At 33.6% G+C, this 26,184-nt stretch overlaps 3 protein-coding genes and 1 non-coding gene across 6 annotated transcripts; 1 reads left to right on the plus strand and 3 right to left on the minus strand.

Moving 5' to 3' along the window:
- Nucleotides 1-1,010: 1,010 nt before the first annotated feature.
- On the minus strand, nucleotides 1,011-4,025 carry LOC112417484 (UDP-glucuronate:xylan alpha-glucuronosyltransferase 2). 2 transcript variants are annotated; one of them, XM_039832794.1, is made up of 5 exons: nucleotides 3,898-4,025; nucleotides 3,513-3,762; nucleotides 2,610-3,252; nucleotides 1,767-2,229; nucleotides 1,011-1,646 (listed from the first exon to the last, which is right to left on the minus strand). In XM_039832794.1, exons 2-5 carry the CDS (start codon nucleotides 3,705-3,707, stop codon nucleotides 1,169-1,171), a joined length of 1,779 nt encoding a protein of 592 aa, XP_039688728.1. In that variant the 5' UTR covers nucleotides 3,708-3,762; nucleotides 3,898-4,025; the 3' UTR covers nucleotides 1,011-1,168. The 2 variants fall into 2 exon arrangements, with proteins under 2 accessions (XP_039688728.1, XP_024629100.2); XM_024773332.2 differs by having other exon boundaries at nucleotides 3,513-4,025.
- An 833-nt stretch (nucleotides 4,026-4,858) lies between these two features.
- Nucleotides 4,859-8,324, minus strand: LOC11412568 (UDP-glucuronate:xylan alpha-glucuronosyltransferase 2). 2 transcript variants are annotated; one of them, XM_003589149.4, is made up of 4 exons: nucleotides 7,899-8,324; nucleotides 7,107-7,746; nucleotides 5,637-6,117; nucleotides 4,859-5,526 (listed from the first exon to the last, which is right to left on the minus strand). In XM_003589149.4, exons 1-4 carry the CDS (start codon nucleotides 8,088-8,090, stop codon nucleotides 5,049-5,051), a joined length of 1,791 nt encoding a protein of 596 aa, XP_003589197.1. In that variant the 5' UTR covers nucleotides 8,091-8,324; the 3' UTR covers nucleotides 4,859-5,048. The 2 variants fall into 2 exon arrangements, with proteins under 2 accessions (XP_003589197.1, XP_003589198.1); XM_003589150.4 differs by having other exon boundaries at nucleotides 7,894-8,323.
- On the plus strand, nucleotides 6,885-6,957 carry TRNAR-CCU (transfer RNA arginine (anticodon CCU)). Its single transcript has one exon. It is a non-coding gene; the product is annotated as a tRNA-Arg (tRNA).
- Nucleotides 8,325-9,776: 1,452 nt separating the features above from the next.
- On the minus strand, nucleotides 9,777-17,955 carry LOC11443802 (TMV resistance protein N). The gene is made up of 7 exons (XM_024775356.2): nucleotides 17,306-17,955; nucleotides 15,057-16,155; nucleotides 14,585-14,860; nucleotides 11,842-14,469; nucleotides 11,137-11,736; nucleotides 10,407-10,958; nucleotides 9,777-10,308 (listed from the first exon to the last, which is right to left on the minus strand). Exons 1-4 carry the CDS (start codon nucleotides 17,761-17,763, stop codon nucleotides 11,968-11,970), a joined length of 4,335 nt encoding a protein of 1,444 aa, XP_024631124.1. The 5' UTR covers nucleotides 17,764-17,955; the 3' UTR covers nucleotides 9,777-10,308; nucleotides 10,407-10,958; nucleotides 11,137-11,736; nucleotides 11,842-11,967.
- Between the last annotated feature and the right edge of the window lie 8,229 nt (nucleotides 17,956-26,184).

Consider the following 26,184-nt stretch of genomic DNA (forward strand, 5'->3'; position numbering starts at 1 on the left):
CAGCACAACACAATAAGTTATACATAGATCTAAACATTAAAAGGCTTCATAATTTTCATTGGCTTAATCTATGAATCTTTTATACGGACAATATTCTATGTTCCTAGCAATAACTGAAAAACCACAATTTGAGTCATAAATTTGGGATGTTCTTTTGGCTGGTGTTACTTCAATTTTCGCAACTATCTGGTCCTGCGGAAATCAAATAAGGTTTCAGGATCAAATCATTTGTCTGCACTGTGTTGTTTCTATGCTTGAAAGTGACATTAATCTCACTGGCAACCATTCCAAGGGATCAATGTCAAATTCTATTAATAAATTTAGTGTTATTAGGCTTTTCAGAATCACAAGTCACATTTTAAAAGCTCCTTGGATTATTCAAGTTCAATGACATCCTACTCTTGTTCCTTGGACTGGCCTAGAATATGCGATTGCGGAAATACCTGAATACGCTATGGGGCTGATCTTTCCCTTGCCAGCTGTTATCTTTCCCTTGCCAGTCATTAATTAGGAATTAGGAGTTCTGTCCATGCGATCTAACAGACTAACAGGACAAGCAGTAGTTTTGAAAGGAAATCTGGCAAGGAAAATAAAGCAAACAAGGGATAGGGATAAGGCAAAGTCTTTCCAGTAAGTGGTCGCAAGCGAATGACCTAGGAAGAAGCCCGTTTAAAAAGAAGTTCACATGCCCTGCAACGGATCTCAAACAAAGCGTGGCTGACAGCGCCAAGAAAGTATGGCTTACACTTCCTTAGGAAGTCAGAACTGGTGGAATCAGTGTAACTTGTATTATTATTATTATTATTATTATTATTATTATTATTATTATATAGTTTTGAGACTTATCAGTGTAATCAAACTTATGTCATTAATGTCCCCGTGAGCTTAGCTCAGTTGGCAAGGACAATGCATAATATATGCAAGGTCCAGGGTTCAAACCCCGGACACCACCAAAAAAAACGTATGTCATTAATCATTACATTTCTTTACCCAAAACAAAATTTTATTGAATCAAAGTTCAACTATTCAAAGATAAATAATCTACATGAAAAGCTCTTCACATGAATGTCTCTATATCATATGAAAGGCATAACATATAAGGAAATTAAGGAAAACGAGAAACAAATAAAGCAAAAGAAGAAGAAAAAAAATGTTGTTGTATAAACATTTAATCCATCAAATGAGAGTCAGAATTTCTAGGATCAATGACTTTAACCTTCCATTGATAATCAAGTGATCCCATGTTACTAGATCTTCTCCTTTCCCAATTCAACTCAGTCCTACGTTGTCTTGTCAACCTACAAAAACTTTGTAAATTCTTGTCCATTCTATCATGAAAATTCCACCAACGTTGGTGCGCCACATCACTTGCATAAACCCTTTGGTCCACCACATCCCAATTGCAATCATAGTCTCTATAGCAATGCCAAGGTTTCAAACCAAGGTAGTGAATAGCATATAGTTTTGGAGGGTCAGCACTAAATAAGCCATTTTTCACACTTGCTTCTACTGTTGTGTTGGCCCAAAAATTCTTTAAATAGTTTACCCGATTTGGAAGCCTATGCCACCACACAAATATCTCATTTAGAAACCCTTGATCACCTCCGTTGTATGATACGATGTCGTGGCGCAGGTTCATGAGCACACTACAATAAAACAACATTATATACACATAAAAGAATGTGTATATAAAATAGTGTGTTAAGAGTGTGTTACTACTTGCTACCAATCCTCATAAATTAATTACTTGATAAATTAAAAATTACCTGAAGGTGCAATCAGAGGGCTCGATAACCATCATCCCAGCGTTGAAAATGGATCGAGCATTACCAGTAGCAGACATTTGAGGAAAATTGAAGAGAATATCAAGATTCCTCAGCACCAAAATATCAGAGTCTATAAAGATGATTTTCTCATAATCAGAAAGTTGCCACAAACGAATCTTGGTATAATTATACTTATTGTAGGTTCCATTCTTTCCTCTCGGGTTTCCAATCCGAGTGATGGTTCGAATCTTCCAACCGGCCCCTTTCAAGGCATGACGTTTGCGGACGGATATGGAGCTGTCAATGAGAAGTATAAGGTCACGTTTGGTTCCTGTTTTTAGGAGGCTTTGTGCAAGTGTTATTGCTCCACAAACATATCTTTCTGAAGAGTGTAGGATTGTTGCATAGGCTTCATGTTTTGCTCTTGTTTTGCTTCTTACATTTTGTTCCATTTTGTCTATCCCTGTAAAAATCAACTCTATTTTTATTTTATTTATGTTATAATTTTATAAAGAACATAATAATGTTTATTATTATAATGCAATGTTTATTATTATAATGCAAGAAATTTGAAAGTTGTTAGCCCAGCTTGCAATGTTTCTTGTTTGTTAAGTAATCTAATGACGAGTGATAGATATGAATTAAGATGATGAGAGTTTAGAGACGAATGTATGTGTTGTAAAACTGATCTCATTAGTGATTTAAATCTGTTACAACTCATTTATATTGAGATTACTTGCTAGTCAAGCAATACAGACTTGACTAGTCTTGATTTTTGCCAGTGTAATGCAAATTTTGCTAAACAAAATATGAAAAACTACAATATTATGGAAGATAACATACCTTGTTCCCATATAGGCAAAGCTAAATTACATGACCCAACAGGCAAAGAAACTTTCTGTTCCAATCTCTTTACATCAACCTCAAAAAACCACCAATCACCTTCATGATTAACCAAGTCATCACATCTAAAAATCTCCAACATTGGTCTACATTTACTCCAAAAAATAACTCTACTCTTCCGTTTCCAATCTTTCTTCCCTTTCTTCACAACCATATTTGCTACCATAAGATGAACTTGTAACCTTAAAACTTCCCTAGCCCATCCTTCTTCTGGATACTTGCATGGTAACTTTGCAACTATTATGTCCATGTTTTCGTATGTTGCAAATTCTGGCATTGGTAATTCAGGACATGTTGGAACTTCGCTTTCTTCTTCTTCGTCGATCCATTCGGGAAATAAATCTTTCCAGTTGAAAAATTGTGATACTTTATCGAAATTAATTGGTATTATTTCTCCATGTATGTTCCATTCACTTATGTCGTCGTCTTCGTTCATGTTTACCATTCCAATTTTCATTTCTTTACCAATTTTTTCGCCTAAAAAATTTGGTACTTCTATCTTAGTTCCGTTTGCCTTTGGCTTCCATGATTTTGGTTTTGGTAATTCCTCTAACACCCCTTTAATTTGTATGCCTTTTTCTGCCTGCAAGTTTGAAGATCACACAAATATACAAGATATATTCCTATGGTAAGGCCACATTTCAAAATAGCCGGAAAAAATGTACAGAATCAGTAATTTTGTCTAAGAAACTGTCGGATACAATAATATGGTCTCTGAAATTGTACTGGTCAAATAATTTGATCATAAAATTAAAAATACTCAATCAAATTAGTTAATTTGTGACAATTTTATAGACTAAATTGATCGGCCTAGAAAATTTAAGCGATATAGGCTCGCCTTACCTTGTGATGGCATTCTCTCAAAGAGCATCCAACAAGTGAGGCTGCACTATCAAAATAGACCGAAGAAGGCAGACGGAGAAGAAGGGTTGCATAAACAATCAGAAAGATGGCAAAACAGAACAAATTGAATCGGACCACCAAAGTTTTGGATGGTGCTCTCTTCACCAGCAACTTATTAACATTTGAAACATCCATCTTTAAAGTGCAATGTTAGCTGAAATAATAGTGCCTAAATGGAGGGGACTGCAAACTATATATGTAAATGTGTTACTCTTTCATATATTATTAGGATATGTTAGTAGTTAAAAATGATGATTAGCTTAAGTAGCAAGGATTAGGAAGCTGCAGTTAGATAATTATGAGTAAATCTCAAAGCAAGACTAACCATTTATGTAGTTCCATTTGACCTTTCGTTGTTTTTTAATTAGACAATATTAAACATAAGGAACAAAATGGAATTGCTTCACTTTTATCTCAGTTAGTGTCCAGCTACAATTTCTAAATGGAAAATGTTTGGTGGACAACCAAACACATCAATGACACCATATATAAAGAAAATAAGGTATTGAAGGAGTGTATAAAATTTAGGGGTGCCCAAATAATAGGCTGGTGAAAAATATATTGTCACAAAATATAAATTTTGGGAAGAAAAAAATGGATTTCAAGCCAAGGACAATTCAACAACCAACTGCCAACGTTTCTACAAGGCATTAAATGCATGAGTAAAATTCTTCTACTCTAGCATAACTATGCATTTAGCTTGCGGTGCAGACTTTGTAAAATTCAATTTACTTTGGCATAGCTATGCATTTAGCTTAGACTTTGTTTGTTTCCACGTTTCTCTCCCTTTTCTTGTGTCCAAAGGCAATCTCACCGTGCAGTGATTTTATAACTCTAGAATTCCTAACTTTTTTCCACTCGTACGTTTAGCGGTTTCAACGTGGAAACAAACATATCATTAGTCTTTTGGCCAATCGCAAGTCAAAAAAGGGTTTTTAATAGTTAGTTTTCTATATTTACGGCACAATGATGACACTGTTTACGTGTAGTAGTTTCAATTTATGTCGCATCATCACATTGCTCATAATTAACTAACTGTTAGACAATATCGGAAAATAGGCGATTTAGGAGCAGACAAATTCCCTTTAGCCAATAGCAAGTTGGGCGAGCGCCAGCATAGCTGAACTAGGGTCAATCAAATTTTTCCGAGTTTACTGAAGTAAAAGAAGGTCAAAGAGATAGTACAGGGGCTTTACCTAACAATTGTTCAAGTGTTACTAAATTTAATCAGTAACATTTTTCTTGATTTAGTTAAAATTTTCAAGTGTTACTATATCATAATCATGTTGTAGTGAGCACCATGTATCCTTAGCTGGAGAAACACTAGAGCATTATAAATAATCATCATGAAATGCTTTTCACATGAATATGTCTCTATACAATACAGAAGGCACAAGATATATGGAGAATAAGGAAAACAAAAACAAAAAATGAAGCAAAAGGAAAAAAAATACAAAAAGGAAGTTGTATAATAATCTAATCCATCAAAAGAGATCCAGATTTTCTAGGATCTGTGACATTAATCCTCCAATGATAATCAAGTGATCCCATCTTATTAGATCTTCTCCTTTCCCAATTTAACTCAGTCCTACGTTGTCTTGTCAACCTACAAAAACTTTGTAACTTCTTGTCCATTCTATCATGAAAATTCCACCAACGTTGGTGTGCCACGTCACTAGCATAAACCCTTTGATCCATTACATCCCAATTGCAATCATAGTCTCTATAGCAATGCCAAGGTTTCAAACCAAGGTAATGGATAGCATATAGTTTTGGAGGGTCAGCAGCAAATAATCCATTTTTCACACTTGCTTCCACTGTTGTGTTGGCCCAAAAATTCTTTAAATAATTTACCCTCCTTGGAAGTCTATGCCACCACACAAATATCTCATTTAGGAACCCTTGATCACCTCCATTGTATGATACGATGTCATGGCGCCGGCTCATAAGCACGCTACAATAAGATAACATTTGTTAGAAGATCAAGGACGGACTTGTTGGTTTACTTGACTCAAATTTGTTGCACATAACAACATCATTAACATACATAATTTAAGAAACTACCTGAAGGTACAATTGGAAGGCTCAATAACCATGATGCCAGAGTTGAAAATAGACTGATCATTCCCAGTGGCAGACATTTGAGGGAAGTTGAAGAGAATATCAAGATTCCTCAGCACAAGAATATCAGAATCTATAAAGATGATTTTCTCATAATCAGTAAGTTGCCACAACCGAAACTTACTATAATTGTACTCATTATATGTTCCATTTTCTGCTCTAGGGTTTCGGATTCGGGTGATGGTTCGAATCTTCCAACCGGCACCTGCCAGTGCACGGCGTTTGCGGACGGAGATGGAGCTGTCGATGAGAAGTATAAGGTCACGGTTGGTTCCTGTTTTTAAGAGGCTTTGTGCAAGTGTTATTGCTCCACAAACGTAGCTTTCTGAGGAGTGAAGTACTGTTGCATAGGCTTCATGTTTTGCTCTTGTTTTGCTTCTTACGTTTTGTTCCATTTTGGATATGTCATATACTTTGTCAATCCCTGCAAAATCAACACTATTTTTTATTTAATTATTTACATTGTTATAGTTTTATTTTGTTTTCAAATTTTTTTTTATCTATGTTATTATAATTTAACAAAGAAAACAAATATCTTTTCATTTAAGATAATAGTATCAATTAATGGCGAAGAGAGTAAAATATATTAGACACACTCTAACAAGATTATATATGACCGACTTTTATAATTATAAGATAAGATAAGATTTTTAAATTTATTTATTATGTAAAAAATTTGAAAGATACTTGTTATTTGGTCCAAATTTACAAGAGGTGTGTGTTCTCCAATCTAAATTATTTTTCATCAAAGAATTGAAAAAGCAACTTTGATTGTAACGTAGGAAAAGTGTTTCTTAGAAAACAAGACTTTGGGTTGGGTAGACCAAGATGTTGAACTAATATTAACAAGCTTATGTTGAGACAAAGACCAAATTAATGCTGACAAAACAAGTAACTACTAACAGAACAAGTCAATATACAGTGGTTGGTTAGGGTCATGCATGCAACATAATGTAGTGGTTAACATGTTATGAATTTTTTTCCTTAAAAAAATGCTACAGTTTTGAAGCACAAACAAAATATAATTTGACTATAATTTTAACCGTCCTCCACTAAAAGGAAAAGATTAATTAAGAATTGGTCTATTAATAAAAGAGAGAGAAAAAAAAAGTCTCATCATAAACTTCAAATAAACACATTTATATATCATCATTATTTAATTCAAATACTAACAGAAACAAAAACAAACAAGCGCCTGTAGCTCAGTGGATAGAGCGTCTGTTTCCTAAGCAGAAAGTCGTAGGTTCGACCCCTACCTGGCGCGTTTCAGTAAAATTTTTACAAAAATTTACTTTTACTATTTTTTTTTACTTCATAAACGTTTTTAATCATAACTCAAGTAATAATAATCACTACTCACTTTTGATTTTTACCATTTTAATGTAATGCAAAATTTTGTGTAAGAATACATACCTTGTTCCCATAGAGGTAAAGCCAAATTGCAAGACCCAACAGGCAAAGAAATTTTCTGCTCCAACTTCTTTACATCAACTTCATAAAACCACCAATCACCTTCATGTTTAACCAAATCATCACATCTAAAAATCTCTAACATTGGTCTACATTTACTCCAAAACACAACCTTACTCTTCCATTTCCAATCCTTTTTTCCTTTCTTCACAACCATATTTGCAACTATAAGATGAACTTGTAACCTTAAAACTTCTCTCCCCCACCCTTCTAATGGATACTTGCATGGTAACTTTGCAACTATTATGTCCATGTTTTCATATGTTGCGAATTCGGGCATTGGTAACTCGGGACATGTTGGAACATCGCTTTCTTCTTCTTCGTCGATCCATTCGGGAAATAAATCTGTCCAGTTGAAAAATTGTGATACTTTGTCGAAATTAATTGGTATTGTTTCTCCATGTACGTTCCATTCGCTTACATCGTCGTCTTCGTCCATGTTCACCATTCCAATTTTAATTCCCTTACCGATTTTTTCGCCTAAAAAACTTGGTACTTCTATCTTAGTTCCATTCTTTGGGTTCCTTGATTTTGCTTTTGGTAATTCTTCCAATACTGCTTTCATTTTCATGCTATCTTCTCCCTACAAGTTGAAGATCACAAAAATATAAAAGATTTATTTCCATGTTTGATTGTTTGGTACACATTAAAATAGAACAAAACTTGAAAAACAAAGAGCAAAAACAAAAGAAGATGAGAAAGGGATGCCATGCCATTAGAATAGGCTCACCTTACCTTGTGATGGCATTCTCTCAATGAGCATCGAACAAGCGAGGCTGCATTATCGAAATAGACTGAAGAAGAAGGACGAAGAAGAAGGGTTGCATAAACAATGAGAAAGATGGAAAGACATAACAAATTGAATCTCATAATCAAAGCTTTGGATGGTGCTGTCTTCACCAACTTATGAAGATTTGAAACATCCATCTTTAAAGTGAAATGTTATAGGAGAAATAACAGTGCCTAAAATGGAGGGGACTACACACTATATATGTAAATGAATCCCTCTTTCATAAATTAGGATGTGTTAGTAGTTAAATATGAGGATTAGCTTAAGTAGCAAGGATTAGGAAGTAGTTGTTAGAGAATTATGACTTATAAGTAATTCTCAAAGCAAGACTAACCATTTATATAGCTCCATTTGTCCTTTCCTTGTTAATTAGACAATATTGGAGATGTGAACAAAATGAAATTGCTTTACTTATATTTCAGGTTATGTTATGTAAACCTACAATTTCTAAATGAAAAATATAAGCTCTATTTTAAATTATTAGATACAATATTATTATTTTAAATATACTGATTATTAATATTACTAACTTATCTTAGAAGATAAAATGTTGGAATTGAACACATATATATTCAAAGGACGATTTGGTAATATTTATATACAAAATTTACATTTTTTTTAAGGAAAATTTACAGATTAAATACACGACTCTTTTTTTCTTAATATATCTGAAAAATGATAAAAAGAGACAAATGTATTATATGATATATGTTTTCATTTTCCTCTTTTATCACTTTGGGACCATATGGGAGGGATAGAGTAGTAAAACAGCAATATGGATTGTGGCAAGCAAAAACAAAATCGAGAAAATTGTGTTGAGAGCAGTTGAGGAGGCTCACCAACAACAACAACAATTAGTTGCCCTGTCAATTTCCTACGTGTAAATAAAGATGAGAGGTTATTTTTGTTCATGAACTTTGAAGCTCCACCAATTCATGATGTTTAAATTTAATCATAAACTCCTTTTGTTTGTCACGTTTTTTTGTTGATAGTACAAAATATATGTATAGGTTGCACGTCAGTGTTTCATAACTCACCAAATGATTTCGTTGAATATTTTTATTTTGTATGGTTACAACCATTAGAATATATGGTAAACTATCACAATTCATGTCTCATGTTATCCCTTTCACGATTAGACTAACTTCGTGGGGTCTGGCCAATACATGAGACCAATTGTTACATACATTTTGTATAATTAGACTTTTATACACAAGATATTTAAGATTCCTATTCATAGGATGTTTAGTATTTCTATCCATGTTTTTTTTCTCTTCATTTTTGTACTTTTGTTTTTTACTTTTAAGCATTGACTAGGTCAACTTTGTTATGATACATTGTAAGGTGAGTCAATATAGTATACATTCATGACCCAAAAGGATGGTGAATTAATTATGACAATCCTCCCTTCAACCATAAAGAAAGGAAAAATAAAAAGGAAAAGAAAAGGCAAAACACTCACATCTCATCCCATCTTTGCAAATAGAGTGCTAGTACGTTTTAGTATTTGACTTGTTTTTATTAACAATAGTGGAATTCATTAGTTAATCTCATTAATTGAAATGGATTATAGTCTTAAGGTCCTAAAGACTGGTCTAAGGTAAGATAATACCTAAATCAGAAAGAAGTTTTAGGTAAATAAATTGTAAGAGATTTCATATATGCAATTTTTGTTAGGTATATCATAAAATTAGTGAGATATGTAGAGTTGGTTAGGGGGCCTAAAACAAATGCTTGTTCCCCCTTATGATTTGACCATCCCTGTGGTCTCTCACACATCTATAATTGCATCCACATTCAGGAACTTTAAAGGTCTATACGCATAAAAAAAAAACATTTCTATCTATATGTGACAGAGAGGGAATAATAACACAACAACTTTGAGACAAGGGTATTGACATGCTACCATTTGACTTAAACGTGACAACAATAACATTAATTTTTCTTTAGGAAATCATTTAAAACAATGGTTAGCTTAACTTTGAATCCTAGGTAGGGAAACATGCATTAATGTCTTGTCTTTGAACTTACACTTTTCCTGGTAAGGGTAAGAAAAGTAAACTAATCTTCCCAACTTAAATTCCTTTCACTGATCAGCATCATGGGATTGTTTGTAAAGTGGTTTGGTCCAACTGGTTGTTGAAAGAAAGCTTACAAATCTTTATTATGCTATATACGTCGGAAGCTGATCATATGGTGATTAATCAGCTTGCGAATCTGATTCCTAATCCATCAGCTTGCAGCAATTCAGAATCGATTTTCATACTTGATTCATTTTAGTCCTTAATCCAGCTTTGAATTCCATCAAGGCTTCTTGTATCAGTGTTCACGTTTCTCCTGATATGTCATCATCATCTGCAGAAAAATTGGAGAGGTAATCTAAGCAGGTTATCATGACAGTACACTATTCAGGATGCAATGGAACTGAAGCATCAATGAAGATGAAGTCTTACACTATTTGCAAAGCTTGCATAGCCTCTTCGGTTAGGCTTGAAGCATTTTTGTCATTAAGAATCCTTACAGATTCCACTGAATCTGAAGAAGTTAAAATCTTTGGTGTATGCAGCAAGAAGTGTGAGGTCTAAATCTTTCAAGGATGTACAGCCTTTTGAGGGAATGCTCCTACACATGATGAATCCTTCTAAATTCTCAAAAAGAATTTCTACTATGTATGCAGGTAGAAATTGTAATGTATGAAACAGGTCTAACTCTTTCACCTTGGCCAACAAGGAAACACATATTTCAAGTAAATCATCTCACATATTGCAGTGACTGAAATGAAGCCGTGCACTAGTAGAGACTAACTTTCTAAATGCACTACAAAGATCTAATCAACTGTAAACACAGAAAGAGACCCACCAGTAGGCATGCTTCCCAAGATATCCAGAAAATTATAATGGCCAGAAACTGTTATTTGCAAAACAGGATGCAGATAATCAGCAACTTCTGCGCAACCACGGCCGAAAGATCCATCTCCAAGCCTTCCCCTTTTACACTTCCAAGAACTAGAAACAAAAAAAATTAAAATTCGGTACTGAGCTGAAATAATTAAAACTCAATCAGTAAATAATGTAAAGATGTCTCTACAAGAATTATTTTTTTTGAAACATATAATGAAACAGATTAATATTCAACAAGAAGAAAATATTACAACAGTTTGTGTATAATGATCGATATACTTACATCAACATCCTGTGTGAACATAATGGCCATGAGTATCTTTGTAGGAATACTTATAACTACATGGTGGAGTCTTGGAATTGGTAGAGTTGATCCCATTCACTTTTATCCACATCAGAATCAAAGCTTAAGATTAAGAGTTTGGTTTTAAAGAGTAACCCCCATATTAACATCATTCTCTGGATTGGTGAATTGGATATCCATCATACTACTTTTCTCTTTCAACACATGGATTCCACTTTTATGGAATTCAAACCCAAAGTCAACTACCACATGGTTCCACTCATTTTCTAAAAGTGCTGCATCCACATCATCATTGAATTTTTCTATTTGCATATGAAAAATATGTAAATGAAACGATATCGGCCACTCATAGTCAGCCTCGACATCCCTGTAGAAAAATGTTTTGCCATTGATGAACACTTTCACGTTAGGTTGATAATTATCCCTTGTCAATGGAGAAACAACACAAAGAACTATGGCAGGGAACTTGTTACGAAACCAGAATGAAATTGACAGTCCTTGCATGCATTGGTGGTCAATCCACTTTGGAATCTCTGCTTGCGGAAAAACAAAACTGGTGTTTCCAGATTCATGGAGTTCCTGTAAGTCATAGATAATTCATAAAAGTTTAGGTCTTTAGGGACATTAAGAAGAATATCAATTATCAAATCAACTAAGCTAAAAAAAAGAAAAATAAATCAAGACCTGATTCATAAACTTGCTTGTACACGACAAAGTCAAAGATATGCAGTTAATGGCCGAAAAAGTTTTTAAGTTTGGCGGAATCCCTTTGATTTCCTGAAGATTCTCACAGTTATCCAAGAAAAGCTTCTATAAAAAGTGGCATTTTTCAATGCAGTTGGGGAGAATGGTAAATTTACTCCAACTTAGGTATAATTCTTTAACATTAGCAAACCACATAAGACCGATTGCCAATGATTCATCAGAAAGGTTGCAGTTCCAGACACGAAGAAATTCTACTTGTGAAGACTGCATTGAGATGACTTCTTTGTCACCCTGGTCTTCTTTTTGGAATAGCCATCCCCCATCCTCTATGATAAGCTCATCCAGTTCTTGCATCATGACAATGCTACTTGGTAACTGAACAATTCCACAATTACAAAGATATAATGTTCGAAGTCGAGTAAGATTTTGAAAAGAAAATGGCAATTCCTTTATGGGAGTTGTATACAGGTGAACTTGTCTTATATTTTCCATCTCTCCTAATATTTTTGGAAAACTCTCAAGGTTATCACAATATGAAAGATCAAGAACTTCTAGCGAAGCAAACTTGAGAGGTGGAATACTCTTGAGCTTGCGGCAATATCTAACACTGAGGACTTTGAGATTATTTGGAAACCGATCCACCACAAGTGGAAAACACTCAAGATTATGACAATATGAAAGATTGAGTTCTTCTAGCGAAGCCAAATTGAGAGGCGGGATACTCCTAATATTGCTGCAATTTGTAACTCTCAAGATTTTAAGTTTCTTCAGCTGTCCATCCACAATAGGTGGAAAACTCTTGAGACTATCACAATAAGAAAGATCGAGTTGTTCCAGCGAATCTAATTTGAGAGGTGGAATACTCTTGAGCTTGTGGCAATATCTAACATTAAGGACCTTAAGTTTACCCAGCAACCCATCTACCACATGTGGAAAACTCTCGAGGCCATCACAATATGTAAGATTAAGTTCTTCTAGGGAAGTCAACTTGAGAGGTGGGATACTTTGGATGCGGTTGCAACTTATAACTCTGAAGATTCTAAGTTTCTCTAGCATCCCATCCACCACAGGTGGAAAACTCACAAGACTATCACAATATGAAAGATCAAAATGTTCCAGTAAAGCCAACTTGAGAGGTGGAATGCTCCTGAGCTTGCTGCAATATATAATACTCAAGAATTGAAGTTTATCCATAAATCCATCCACCAAAAGAGGAAAACTCTCGAGATTATCACAATATGAAAGATCAAGTACTTCTAAAGAAGCCAACTTGAGAGGTGGAAAACTTTTGAGTTTGTTGCAACCTTTGACGCTCAATACTCTAAGTTTACCCAAAAATCCATCCACCACTGTTGGAAAACTCTCGAGACTATCACAATATGAAAGATCAAGTTCTTCCAGTGAAGCCAACTTTAGAGGTGGGATACTCTTGAGATTGCTACAACTTTTAACTCTCATAATTTTAAGTTTCTCCAACATCCCATCCACCACATGGGGAAAACTATCAAGACTATCACAGTATGAAATATCGAGAAGTTCCAGAGAATCCAACTTCAGAGGTGGAATGATCCTGAGCTTGTGGCAGTATCTAATACTTAGGAATTTAAGGTTCTCCAACAGCTGATCAACCACAGGCGGAAAACTCTCAAGACTCTGACAATTTGAAAGATCTAGTTCTTCTAGAGAAGTCAATTGAAGAGGCGGAATGCTCTTGATATTAATGCAACTTTTAATACTCAAGAACTGAAGTTTCTTTAGCAAGCCGTTCATCACTGGTTGAAAATTCTCAAGACTATCACAATATGAAAGATGCAGTTCCTTTAGCGAATCTAACTTGAGAGGTGGGATACTAATAATACTGTTGCAGCAAAAAACTTTGAGGATTTTAAGTTTACCCAACAACCCATCCACCACGGGTGGAAAACTCTCAAGGCTATTGCAATATGAAAGATCGAGTTGTTCCAAAGCACCCAACTTGAGAGGTGGAATATTCTTGAGCTTGCAACAATATCTAACACTTAGGAGTTTAAGTTTATCAAGAAACCCATCTACAATGACTGGAAAACTTGTGAGACTATTACAATATGATAGATCGAGTTCTTCTAGTGAAGTCAACTTGAAAGGTGGGATACTTTTGATATTACTGCAACCTATAACTCTCAAGATTTTAAGTTTCTCCAGTAACCCATCCACCACAAGTGGAAAACACTCGAGACTATCACAATATAAAAGATTAAGTTCTTCAAGTGAAGCCATCTTAAGAGGTGGAATACTCCTAATAGTGTTGCAATTTTTAACACTCAAGGTTTGAAGTTTATTAAGAAACCCATCTACCACATGTGGAAAACTCTCGAGACTATCAATATATGAAAGATCGAGTTCTTCTAGCGAAACCAACTTGAGAGGTGGAAGACTCTTGAGCTTCTTGCAACTTCCAACTCTCAAGATTTTAAGTTTAGCTAACAACCCAACCGAGTCATCCATTGTAATTAAGTTCTCACAATATTGAAATGAAAGTTCTTCTAAATTTAGGAGACCAGATATGTCGGGCATCCGTGCTAAGAATCCACAATTATCTATATTTAAAACTTTCATATTTTGGAACTTCTGCAAAAAAAAAAAAAAAAAAAAAAGAAGAAGAACAGCCAAACTAGTAAGAATGGATTAATATTCGAGTAATTTATTGATATAAGATGGGGGATATAAAATTCATCACACTTGCCTTCTTTAAGAAATCTCCCCACACAAATGATGTAAAGTCAAAGGCAATTTTGCAGATGGCAAGTTTCTTGGGATAAAAATCAGATGGTACACCTCCTGAAGGATATTTCCGCCATTCCAGAATTCTCAAACTATTTGGAAGATATTTGGGACTTTCAGAAAAAGCACCATGCCTAATAATTAGCGTTCTGAGGTTTTCCATCTTCTTGAAAGCCTCTTCATCCCATTTTACTTCAATGGAGGAATCCAAATATATGATTTCAATTTTACTTGTTCCCTTTTAACACAAAAAAAAAAAAAAAAAAAAAAAAAAAAACACAAATCAACCCCATATACATGTATATATGCTAGAGCTTAATATTATAAAGGGAAAATTTGTCAAGTAGGCATTAGTGACCGTAATAATGAACAAAGCTAAATCAAGGTTGAAGTTGAAAAGAAGAATCATCCATGCGAATTTTATTCACTCTCACCGTATTTTCTTCTAAAACTTGAACTATATCTTCAGGGCACCATAACCTACTGCGCTTTCCAGGCTCTTTCGGTGATTCTTGTCTAACAATTTCTTTTCCCATGTCCTCTATCACATCATGTAATGTTACGCTACGAGACTCGGTTATCTTTATGAGAGATTTCTCCACTAACACCTGCATGTGATCTTCCATGTTGTCACCATGATGAGCATGAAGCATTTTATTGACGATTGTCAAATCATATCCTTTGAAGCAACAAGCAATATCAAGAAAAACACTTTTCTCTTCTTCTTCCAAAGCATCAAAGCTCACTTTTAGCAACGTTTGCATCTTTTTATCAGGAATCCTTTCATAACGATCTAATGTAGATTTACATTGTTCTACTGTTTTATGAAATAAGTGAGAACCTATTACTTCTAAAGCCAAAGGAAGGCCAGAAGCATGAGTCAAGGCACGATTCAAAACATCCGCATAATTTGGACAAACTTTGTTGGTTTTAAATGCTTTTTGTCTAAGCAATTCAAAAGCATCCTTCTTGTTCAATTCATGGACCTCATACGTACTTTCAACCCCGTGAGACAATAGCAACCCTTTGTCCCGGGTTGTGATGATGACTCTACTGCCGAGACCATACCAATCATTTCCTCCAGCAATTGCATCCAATTGTTTCTGCTCGTCGACATCATCTAGAAGCAAAAGAACCTTCTTTTTCCGGAGCCTTTGTTGTATTACTGAAATTCCTTGTTTAACACTTGTTAACTCAATCTCCTTCTCTCCAATTATTTCCAAAAGAATGATCTTTTGGAGATATATCAACCCATGTTTCTCTGAATTTTCCTGAATGTTTTCAAGAAAGCATGAACTTTCAAATTGATGGACAATCAAATTATAGACTTCTAGAGCAAGAGTTGTTTTACCAATTCCATGGATCCCTACCTTGGCAACTCTGTCATCACAACCAACATTCAAAAGTGAAAGTACATTTTTCCTTTGGGGCTCCAGTCCAACTCTATATTCAACAACAGGTATAGTAAGAGGCTTAATCTCTCTTGAGACTTGTTCGACAATCTTCCCAATAAACTCATGCTCATATCCATCCCTACCCAATAAGTCAACAACAGTCATGTTATTGCATCATGTCTATATTTTGAACACTTATTTGTTCAAACTAAAAATGAAAGAGTTTAATATGCATACACGCCATTAGTTCAATTAGTTTATACAGTGACATTCAATAAAAGCCCTCTATTTTTCCCTTTCATACCATTTATTTTAAAGCGCTGTTACAAAAGTAGAGTGATGCGGCAAAATAGTGGATTTTTATTGCATGTCACTATAAAACTAGTTTACACTAAAAGTGCATTTCCTTTACTTTCAATCCAAACTACAATGGCATGTTTGGATAAACAACTTAATTATACGCTTATAGCATAAGGGCTTATCATACAAGGATTTATGGATAAACTACTTTTATGACAAAAGATAGGACGTTAAAAAAAAGATAAAATAAAGTCTAACTATTTATTATCAACTATAATTTTTTTCATGAGTTACCCTAGAGAGCTTATGGATATGAGTTGAAAACAATTTATGCAAATGTCATGATCTATTTCCCTCCCAAATAATATCACAATTCACAAATACTTCTACCACTAGGACTCTGTTTGGCAAGACAAACTTTTGAACTTAAAGTGGATAGCTTATATCATATAAGCTCATACAAACAAAATGTACCTATTTTGTAACAGTTCTTTCTCACAAGCTTATAGCTTTTCATTACTGGTTTATACCTTTCTTTTATAAGCTATTTCAAGTAGCTTATAGCTTATCATTTTTTTCTCTGAATTATATTCATGATATCTTAGTTATAACAAAAAAAAAAAATTAAACATATTTATAAGCTAGTTCAACCATTAATTTTACCAAACACTAAAAATTCAATCAGCTAGCTTATCAACCATTTGCCATATTTTACTAAACAGGGCTTAGATAAGTTTAAATAAGACAATCCAAACATACAGAAAAAAAATTGAAAAGTACATAGAGGAAAATATGTCTAACCCCTTCTTGTGATGAAAATATAAGTTGTTTTCATAAGTTATCCTAGAGAGCTTATGGAAATAAGCACTCCTAAACAGTCTTACAAATGCGTATGTCAGTAAATAAGTTCAAATAAGTCAATCCCAATTCAAATATACCCTAATAGTAATGACTAGAATAGGAAAAGCAAAAAATTGTAAGAATCTAACCCATTTTTGTAATGAAATCCAGCTAAATTAGCAACTTGGTAAAGACCCTTCTTCCATTTCTCCAACCTATCAACATCATCACTATACCTAACCTCATGAACAGCCATAGCTTCTCCAAAACTCCCACTCAACTTCCTCACATTCGAAGGCTCAACCTCATAAAAAACCGGCCAAACCAAACCCCCATTTTCAAGAATCTTACAAAGCTCTTGTAAACAAAAAGACGAAGACGCATAGTTTTTGGATAGCACAACAATGGCAATTCTTGAATTTTCAATAGCTTTGAGAAGTGAGGGTGTGATTTGGTCACCTTTTTGAAGATGATCGTCGTCGATGAAGGTCATGATTCCTTTGTTATGGAGAGCTTTGTAAAGATGGCCGGTGAATGTGTAGCGTGTGTCGGTGCCTCTGAAGCTTAGGAAAACATCGTAGGTGAATGAAGAAGAAGAAGAAGCCATAAGAAGAAGAAAGTGGATCAATGGAGTGTATACTATAACTATAACATGTTAGAAAGTGAAGAAAGTTGGTTGACTTTGTTAACTGGAACTCAATTGTTACTAATCATGAAATCCGATGGATAAAGATCATAGTGATCAGTAAAAAAGCAAGCATAAGAGTATTCATATAGGAGATACTCATAGAAACTCATTATAGAATGAATAGATTGATAAAAGATGATGAAATAATACACGAGTGTTCTTATATATAGAGTTTAACTGTTTAACTAACTTCTAACCAAACTACTAACTCTAATTTACCTATCAACTAACTATAGTTGATTATTCATACTCTAATATCAATCATTTCCATTCATGATTCAAGAACACACTTTTGGTTGTATTTGATTGTCCTGCATGTGTTTTTTTTTTTTTTTAAATATTTTTTAAAATAATTTAACAAATATTTTTTTTGCTGGTTTTTTGTTTGTCTTTTTCTTTTCTTTCTTAGCCTTCTTATTTTTTTTGGTCAAGTCTTTCTTAGCCTTCTAACCAAAAAAAGAAAACCTTAAATAGAAATTAATCTTACAATTTGGACCAAACGAACACCACAACAAACAAATAAACAAAATATCGCATTAAGACAACATTAGAACTAATGTCACAACAAAATGACGAAATGATAGGAAAAAATTAAATTATGTGAAAATCACTTATTTAAATCAAATAAAAGGAAAAAAAACAATATAGATGGATGATCTTAAACCAAAAATTGGCTCTAAACCACCTCTCTTGAGTGAATGAAGAAGAAAAAGAGTACTTAGCAGTTATTAGGGTTGAAATGGGGCCATTTCATTTATCAACAATATTTTTAACGAAAAATATGTCGATGTTGGGGGAGGTCGTAGATTGGATAAAACATTTGTTGTGACCTTGGTTCATTAGCAGGGAGGACAAGAACATAAATTTAGTATTTTTAAATTGATGGTTTAATCCAATTGTTTGTCTTTAAACTGTTTAAAGTTTGCCTTTCGACGAAGAATTGTTGGTTGTTAATGTGAAATTTGTGCCCCCTTACGATTTATTATCGTTAACCGTATTCTAGAAGGGCATATGGAGTTTAAGAGGTTCAAGGAAAAAGAATTAACTTACCTTGTTTAGGAGTGGAGCTGTCTTTATATAGACATAAGAGAAAGTGTTGGGTTTGACGCCTTATTGAGCTTTACTTTGTAATTAGGTCTATATCAAGTAGATTTTGACGGACCAAAACACGAAGAATATTTTTTTCTTTTACAAATAGAAAAGAGTGTGTAAAGACAATATCGTCTTCGAACACAAAATCGTCATAGTTGACGAGGTTCTTGCAAGAATCAACGAGAACACATGAAAAATCACCAATCTTGATGGACATTCCATCAAATTTTGGTTCGATTGAAGGATTTGAAACCAGATTGTTTGGAGAATCGAAACTGTCGAAAACAATTCGATTGTCAAAAGCTAAATTTTCCACAATAATTGGTGCCGAAATTGTGGAAACTTAATCACCAACGGATAATTCATCTTCATCCTATGTTGAATCGGAAGCGAAAGCATCATTATTTTGATTTTTATGGTATCACTATGATACCATGTTAGTAATCATGGAATCTCAAGAATAAAGATCATAATGTAGCACCTTACTTTCGTTTATTCGTTGTACTCTGATAGAAGACAAGATTTTCTTGTCCAATGTGAATGCTAAGTTGTGTTTACGGTCATTTGCCAAATCAACACAGCTACACTACTACACATAAGATAGATTAGATGGAGTGCCAATGACAGCTAGTGGTAAAAAAAAAAAAAAAAAAAAAAAAAAAAACTGAAATATGTCTTTCGTCCCTGCAAATATAGGTCATTTGAATTTTCGTCCCTGAAGTTACTAATCCTTCCAATATGCCCCTGCAAACATTAATCATTTGACTTTTGGTCTTAATTAGGTTTTTTTTGTTGAGGTGGGCTGTTATTAGTGACCTGGTGCCCATGTGGCAAGTGATGATTGGGTGAGGTGGTTTGTTTAAAATAGGTATTTCATCCCTGCAAATATAAGTCGTTTGAATTTTCGTTCCTGAAGTTACTAATTAAATGTAATTAGGACCAAAAGTCAAATGATTACTATTTGCAGAGGCAGATTGGACGGATTAGTAACTTCAGGGATGAAAATTCAAATGGTCTATATTTGCAGGGACGAAAGACCTATTTAAGCCAAAAAAATGACTAAAATTTAAAGGATCGAAACAGATTGGAAAGAACTTAAGAAACTAAAATGAAAATAGAAATAAGTTAAAGGAATAAAAAAATTGAAATAATTATTTTTACCTTTTAGTTATTGGCTATCAGGGCAAAAAAAAAAAGTTTCCGTGCATTACTTTTTATTTTAAGGGTTTAGAATTTGCCTTTATTTTATAGGACAAAAACCAAATGAAACGGTTTCTCTGCATTACTATACTTTGTGGATCGTTTAAGAGGTTTTTTTTTTTTTTTAATAAGAAACCAGGCTAAAGTTTAAAACAAAGATTACAATGAAATAAATTCAGGAAGTAGAAATCCTCATAACATCAACAAATAACAACTCCAAATTTATGAAGCACGGACACTCCTCAGATTAGGCATGTTTCGATGTCGGACATTTGTCATGTCCGACACTGACACTTGTAATTACATTAAATTATATGATTTTTTCAAATTATTAGCAGTGTTAGCGTGTCAGTGTCCGTGTCGTGTCCGGTGTCCGTATCCGTGCTTAATAGCTCCGAATGAAGGGGTAAGCCATACACACATGTTGAATTCGCACTCTCCAATCTACTGATGAAATTTAAGACCGCTTAATATTGCAATGTTTGTGGGTTTGAATGGGACTTTCAAAAGCTAGTTCATGAGATGAAGTGGGTGTTTGGTTGCACGGTTAAAAACTCAAAAAGCACTTCCAGTTTACTTAAAGCAATTTTGGGTTGTTTGGTTCTCTCCAAACGTGATGACGATGTCCTACGGTTCCTGCTCAAAATCAATTCTAGGTGAAGCTGCTATTGCTAGCTTCTGAAAATCGATTCTTCAACTGCAGGTTTGCCTTCCATCAAAATCTCTTTTTTGCCCTTGATTTGTACTGCTTTTCACCTCCCTCATAACTTTCCATCTAATCAGAATTCATAACTCGTTTCAAAATTCGAATGCAAATATGATAGTTTTCATAATTCAGTTTTGATAACATTGCATTTGATGTGTTTGATAAAATGCCTAATAAAAAAACAATTTATTTCTTTTGTTTTCCTTGACCTTAGTTATGATTGTTTATTTTTTTTCTTCTTGAAATATTAATGATATTGATGGAGTTTGAAAATAGCTTCTATGTTTTTCATCAAATGATAATGAGATTGATGAATATTATTTGCATTGTATGAGTGCTTTATATTTACTCTTAACAGGTTTTAGATGTCTGTGTTTTTTGCTTCAGATTTGTTGTGCACTTATCCTCAATAAACTCTATATTTCAGTTTTAAGTGGTTCTATATAAGCTCTATTTTTTGGTTCAGTTTTAACTGGTATTTTGGCTATGATTTGCTGGTTTTTTTGTTCAATTTTTACCACCCTTTTGGTTCAGTTTTACCTATTTTTTTGGTCCAATTTTGCTGGTTTATTGTTCTGATCATAGTTATTTGCAATGCCATGATTTCTTATGTTTGTGGATTGAGACATTGTTGATGGTTTGAGTAGACAAGTTTAAGCATCATAATGAAGCATTTGCCAAGAATGTAATGGATTCCTTCAGATTCAAATGTTGTAATTGTTTTAGCAGTGAGAATAGATAGATGTCCTAAACTCATGCATTTTTTTTTTTTGCGAGATTTATAGTTATTAGTATTAGCTGATCTTCTATTTTACTGCATCTTTTCTTGCTATAACATTTCAATGGCATATTGTTTTCCACACTCATGCATAGAGTTTAAACTATCTTCAAACCAAGGAAAAATCTATCAAAATCCAATTCTTGGTTATATGGGTTCTGTATGGACTAACTTCTAACTATTTACCTTTTGACATTCAAGATAGCTCCTGATTTATTGAATGGATTAGACTAAGTGTTTATCTTTCAGAATTGAAGTTATTGATATAGAATTGTGTTAGGAATTATTGTTTTGATCATACATATTTGGAACATTGAAAAATAGAAGTGCTAATATCATGAAGCTATGTTTTTGTAATGTCATGATTGACAGTAGCCAAATCTCATTGGGGGGTTGAATTGTGTTTTCTTTTTCTCCTAAAAAATCTTCTTCTGATATCACTTCAGAAGCTGTTTGAGAGTGCTTCTGATGTGATGTTCAAAATCTGATACGCAGCGGAATAAAAACAGAGTAGAGAAAAGAAAGAGAGACACAAACAATTATCCTGGTTTCTTCCACAAACCGGAAGTAGTCTAGTCCCCCTTGCACTTCCAAGGAGATTTTCACTAAGAAATAATCACACAGATTAAACTGCTCAATACTACCTAGTATGAGACTTCCCAAATGCTCAAGCACGCAGGCAAGAGACTTCCAATGCTCAAGCACTAAAGCAAGAGACTTCCTATGCTCAAGCACTAAAGCAAGAGACTTCTAATCAAACAGAATTACACAAAAAATTGTTTGAGTTTGAACACTTGATATACAATCAGTGGTGTTCACAATACAATGCAATTGAAAGACTCTAGACTTAAGAATTTCTAAGATATATCAAATCAACACAGAAATTCACAGTGCTTTTGAGAAACAAATTTGGCAGAGTTTGGGCGCTTTTAACTTGTTGTAATGTCTCTAGTGATCTTCAAGTCTTCATTCCTTTATATAGGGGTGTGTAGAGAGACGTTGAGATCTTAAGCACGTCTAAAGAGTCGTTGAGAAACCTTGATCAATACCAATGATCTTTTGCCTGATTTGGATGTTGTCCTATGAAGGATCAAGTTCAAATCCATTCCTATCTTGAAGGAACATTTCTGCAGGCAGAGCTGGTGTCTTGTCTTGTAGCGTAGACACAATCAGAGTCGTGGAGGTAGTGGTTGTACACTTGTACTTTGTCAACTCTTCAATAAAGGACAAGCACCCAGTGCTTTTCAAATGAACGTTGGCGCCTTCCTCTTTGTCTTTTGCTCTCTTAGACGAGTTTAAATCCAATAGACAACTCTTAGAGTCTTCAGGTTGAATCTTCTTATCAACTTGCAGATTCTGATGTTGTACAGCTTCTGAACAAATGGCTTCTGAAGGTCTTGCTTCTGATGATGTCATCAGATGCACTTTGCCTTCAGACGCACTTTAAACTTCAGATGCAGATTTCTTCAGATGCTTCTAGGTTTCTCTTCTTGTTGATTCCTTTGACCCTGCAAGACCTATTTTGTTGATCAACTTTGTCTACGGTCTTGTACACTTGAACAAATATTAGCAATATCCAATTGACAATTTTTAATACCTTGTTATCATCAAAACTCATTAAGGTTTATTATAAAACACATTTTGTTCCAACAATTGTTACCAGGAACATTAAACAGATCATACTTATCAGGAAGTTGTTTTAGATTTTACCACCTCTTGTTAAGATTTACTTTTTGCCCTGCCATTTTTGACAGTAGACAAATCTCATTACTAATTTTTACTAATTATTTACCTTTGAAAGTAGCCAAATCTCATTGCAAGAATGAAGAATCAAATGAAGACGATGATTGTTGTAATGTTTTAAATTTGTATTGCACTTTATATTATATTCTCTATTTGTAATTTTAACGAGTACTTCATTTTTTATTTTTTTTAAGGATTAACAAGTACTTCATGTTAAATATATATCCCCTACATGTATTTTTATTTGAATATTGTGTGATTAACAATAATATTAATCTAGTAATTTTATTGTCAATTAATAAAAAAAAATGAAGGATGATAAACTAAATAAATGTAAAATTTGATAATATTAATCTAATAATTTTATTGTCAATTAATAAAAAAATGAAGGATGAAAAAAACTAAATAAATGTAAAATTTGATGTATATATACATACATATACAAGCCCATTTTGGTCTTTTACACATCTAAAAGCAATTCTCACTCAAAACATTCAAACAACATTTTTCATACAAATCACTTTTGTTTTGAAGGTAACCAAACATAAATCACTTTACATTCAATTTACTTTTAACCAAAATCAATTCTATCTAAATTAATTTTTTCCACCGCACAACCAAACACACGCGAAGTTATCCAACTTCAATACAACTTTAGAAATGTATGACTGTAATACAAATTCATTATTTGCTCTCACGTCTAACGTTGGTGTTAGGTCGGGTTCCCATGTTTTTATCCTTAATCTGATTTTGATATCATTTTAAATGGACATAAATCCAACTCTCATAAAACTAGCTCATGTATAAGGTCACACACACATATATTTCAAAATTATAATAATGTAGTAATGGAGAAAATGAACAATATCCATATAGTATTCCAAAAACATATTTAAACCACAATAAAATTTATCCGTTCCCTAATTTTCAAATTCAACATGTTCATCTTTGAAGTAGACTCAAAGATTCTTTACCCAGCTTAGCTAGCCCATAAAAAATAGGATAATTTGGCAAGATGCCGTCAACATTTGTTTCAACCGTAGGATACTTTCGAGCTTCCATTATTAAAAAAAAAAGGTTAGAAGAGAAAAAAATATTCCCAACAGATAATTGTATAAGAAGATAGAAGAGATAAAGTTGCATATATACCATATACGTTTTTTTTTTTAAGAAGCATATATACCATATACGTTGAACGGGGTTATCCTTGATTTGGCTAGATTCTGTGTCGTTTAAAAGAAAGATTATTCCAACAGAAGTAGCCCAGAAGTATACATGAAGATGGAAAGAGATTAGATTTAAATGTTGCATATACATTATCATATGATGATATATGGAAGAAGATTCCTCCTCCCTCTAAAAATAAATAAATAATATCTTCTATGTTTTTTTCATTTTATATTGACGGTCACTTAAACAAATATGAACATTTTACATCAATCTTCAAAAGATAACAAAATATCTTTTATATACAGTTACAACATAATCCGCAGCCAATATACTACACATAAAAATGTGTATATTAAAACACTAAGTTCATACAGTATACATACACAGTGTACAATGTCACTGAAAATGTGTAAACAGACACTACGTATCGAAATGATGTGGAAATAAGTGATTGAAATAGTCGTATGTAACATATTCAATATGATGCAATTGTTGTTATTATAAAGGGTTAATAGTGTTTTACCCCCCCTGTAATATAGGTCATTTTCGGTTTTACCCCCTGTAAAATATATTTTTTGGATTTCGTCCTTGTAATTTGAAGATTTTTGGTTTTGGACCTTCATGAATTTCGACTGTACAAAATCGAAGATATGGCAGGGGGTAAACCGAAATTTGCTCAAATTAACATGGGGGTTAAACCGAAATTTTCTCAAATTACAAGTGGATAAACCTAAATTTGCTCAAATTACAAGAGGTAAAATTTTCCATGAAGGTCCAAAACCAAAAAATCTTTAAATTACAAGGATGAAATTCAAAAAAACTATTTTACAGGGGGGAAAACCGGAAATGACTTATATTATAGGGGGTAAAAGACTATTAACCCTATTATAAATATGCACACTACATCGCGTTATCTCAAATATATAGCTTAGCAAATGAAAATCTGTCGTGGGGTTGATGTCTGTCAAAAACACTATGGAATAACGCAGTGCCTCCACCTGTATCATGATACTTTCAGATTCATGGTGCAAATTATGTATAACCAAGAGCATGAGTTGGATACCTCAAGATTTTATCATATCCAATTTAACATAACATTAGCTTGTTTCATGATTTTCATGTATCAAACACTTTACTTAATCATTCTATATATATACATATTCTAAGCATTGTCTTAGAATATGACAGTGATTTAAGGCAAGAGTTGGATCTCTTTTGTATAACAACAAAGGATATAAACACATTTCATTGATTCCCAATAAGTTTCATTCAAAAAGTATATGACCATTAGACTTAGCTTACTAAAACAAAATTAAAAGCCAGCAACTTTTCCAAATACAAACTGACACATTATTGGAAAATAACAAAATATTAAAACAGGACACAAAATCATGAAGAATCTCATAAACATGTCTAATTCCTCAAACAACTGCAAACACCATCATATCAACGACGAATCACACAAAAGAAGAGAGTCAGATTCATTCCCACTCCTGGAGCACCAACCACCACACACGCACCTTCCTTAATCCTTCGAGCCTGCACCAATCGTTCCCATCCACCACCAATCTTGAAGTCTGCATAAGGAGTCTCCGAAAACTGGAGACTGCAGTTCCATACGTTGCCATTTTCATCAACCAAATCAATAACC

Source organism: Medicago truncatula, chromosome 1 (genome assembly GCF_003473485.1).
Source record: "Medicago truncatula cultivar Jemalong A17 chromosome 1, MtrunA17r5.0-ANR, whole genome shotgun sequence".
NCBI classification, from domain to species: Eukaryota; Viridiplantae; Streptophyta; class Magnoliopsida; order Fabales; family Fabaceae; genus Medicago; species Medicago truncatula.

Excerpts from the sequence above, each read along its gene's own strand:
- LOC112417484 (XM_039832794.1), bottom strand. The coding sequence starts at position 3,707 with ATGGATGTTTCAAATGTTAATAAGTTGCTGGTGAAGAGAGCACCATCC. Across the intron at positions 3,253-3,512 it reads TGAGAGAATGCCATCACAAG|GCAGAAAAAGGCATACAAAT; the intron begins GTAAGGCGAGCC and ends TCAAACTTGCAG. Across the intron at positions 2,230-2,609 it reads TTTGCCTATATGGGAACAAG|GGATAGACAAAATGGAACAA; the intron begins GTATGTTATCTT and ends TGATTTTTACAG.
- LOC11412568 (XM_003589149.4), bottom strand. The coding sequence starts at position 8,090 with ATGGATGTTTCAAATCTTCATAAGTTGGTGAAGACAGCACCATCCAAA. Across the intron at positions 7,747-7,898 it reads TGAGAGAATGCCATCACAAG|GGAGAAGATAGCATGAAAAT; the intron begins GTAAGGTGAGCC and ends TTCAACTTGTAG. Across the intron at positions 5,527-5,636 it reads CCTTCCAATTGTACCTTCAG|CGTGCTTATGAGCCGGCGCC; the intron begins GTAGTTTCTTAA and ends ATCTTATTGTAG.
- LOC11443802 (XM_024775356.2), bottom strand. The coding sequence starts at position 17,763 with ATGGCTTCTTCTTCTTCTTCATTCACCTACGATGTTTTCCTAAGCTTC. Across the intron at positions 16,156-17,305 it reads GGATTTCATTACAAAAATGG|GGATGGATATGAGCATGAGT; the intron begins GTTAGATTCTTA and ends CTTATTGGGTAG. Across the intron at positions 14,470-14,584 it reads GGGGAGATTTCTTAAAGAAG|AAGTTCCAAAATATGAAAGT; the intron begins GCAAGTGTGATG and ends TTTTTTTTGCAG.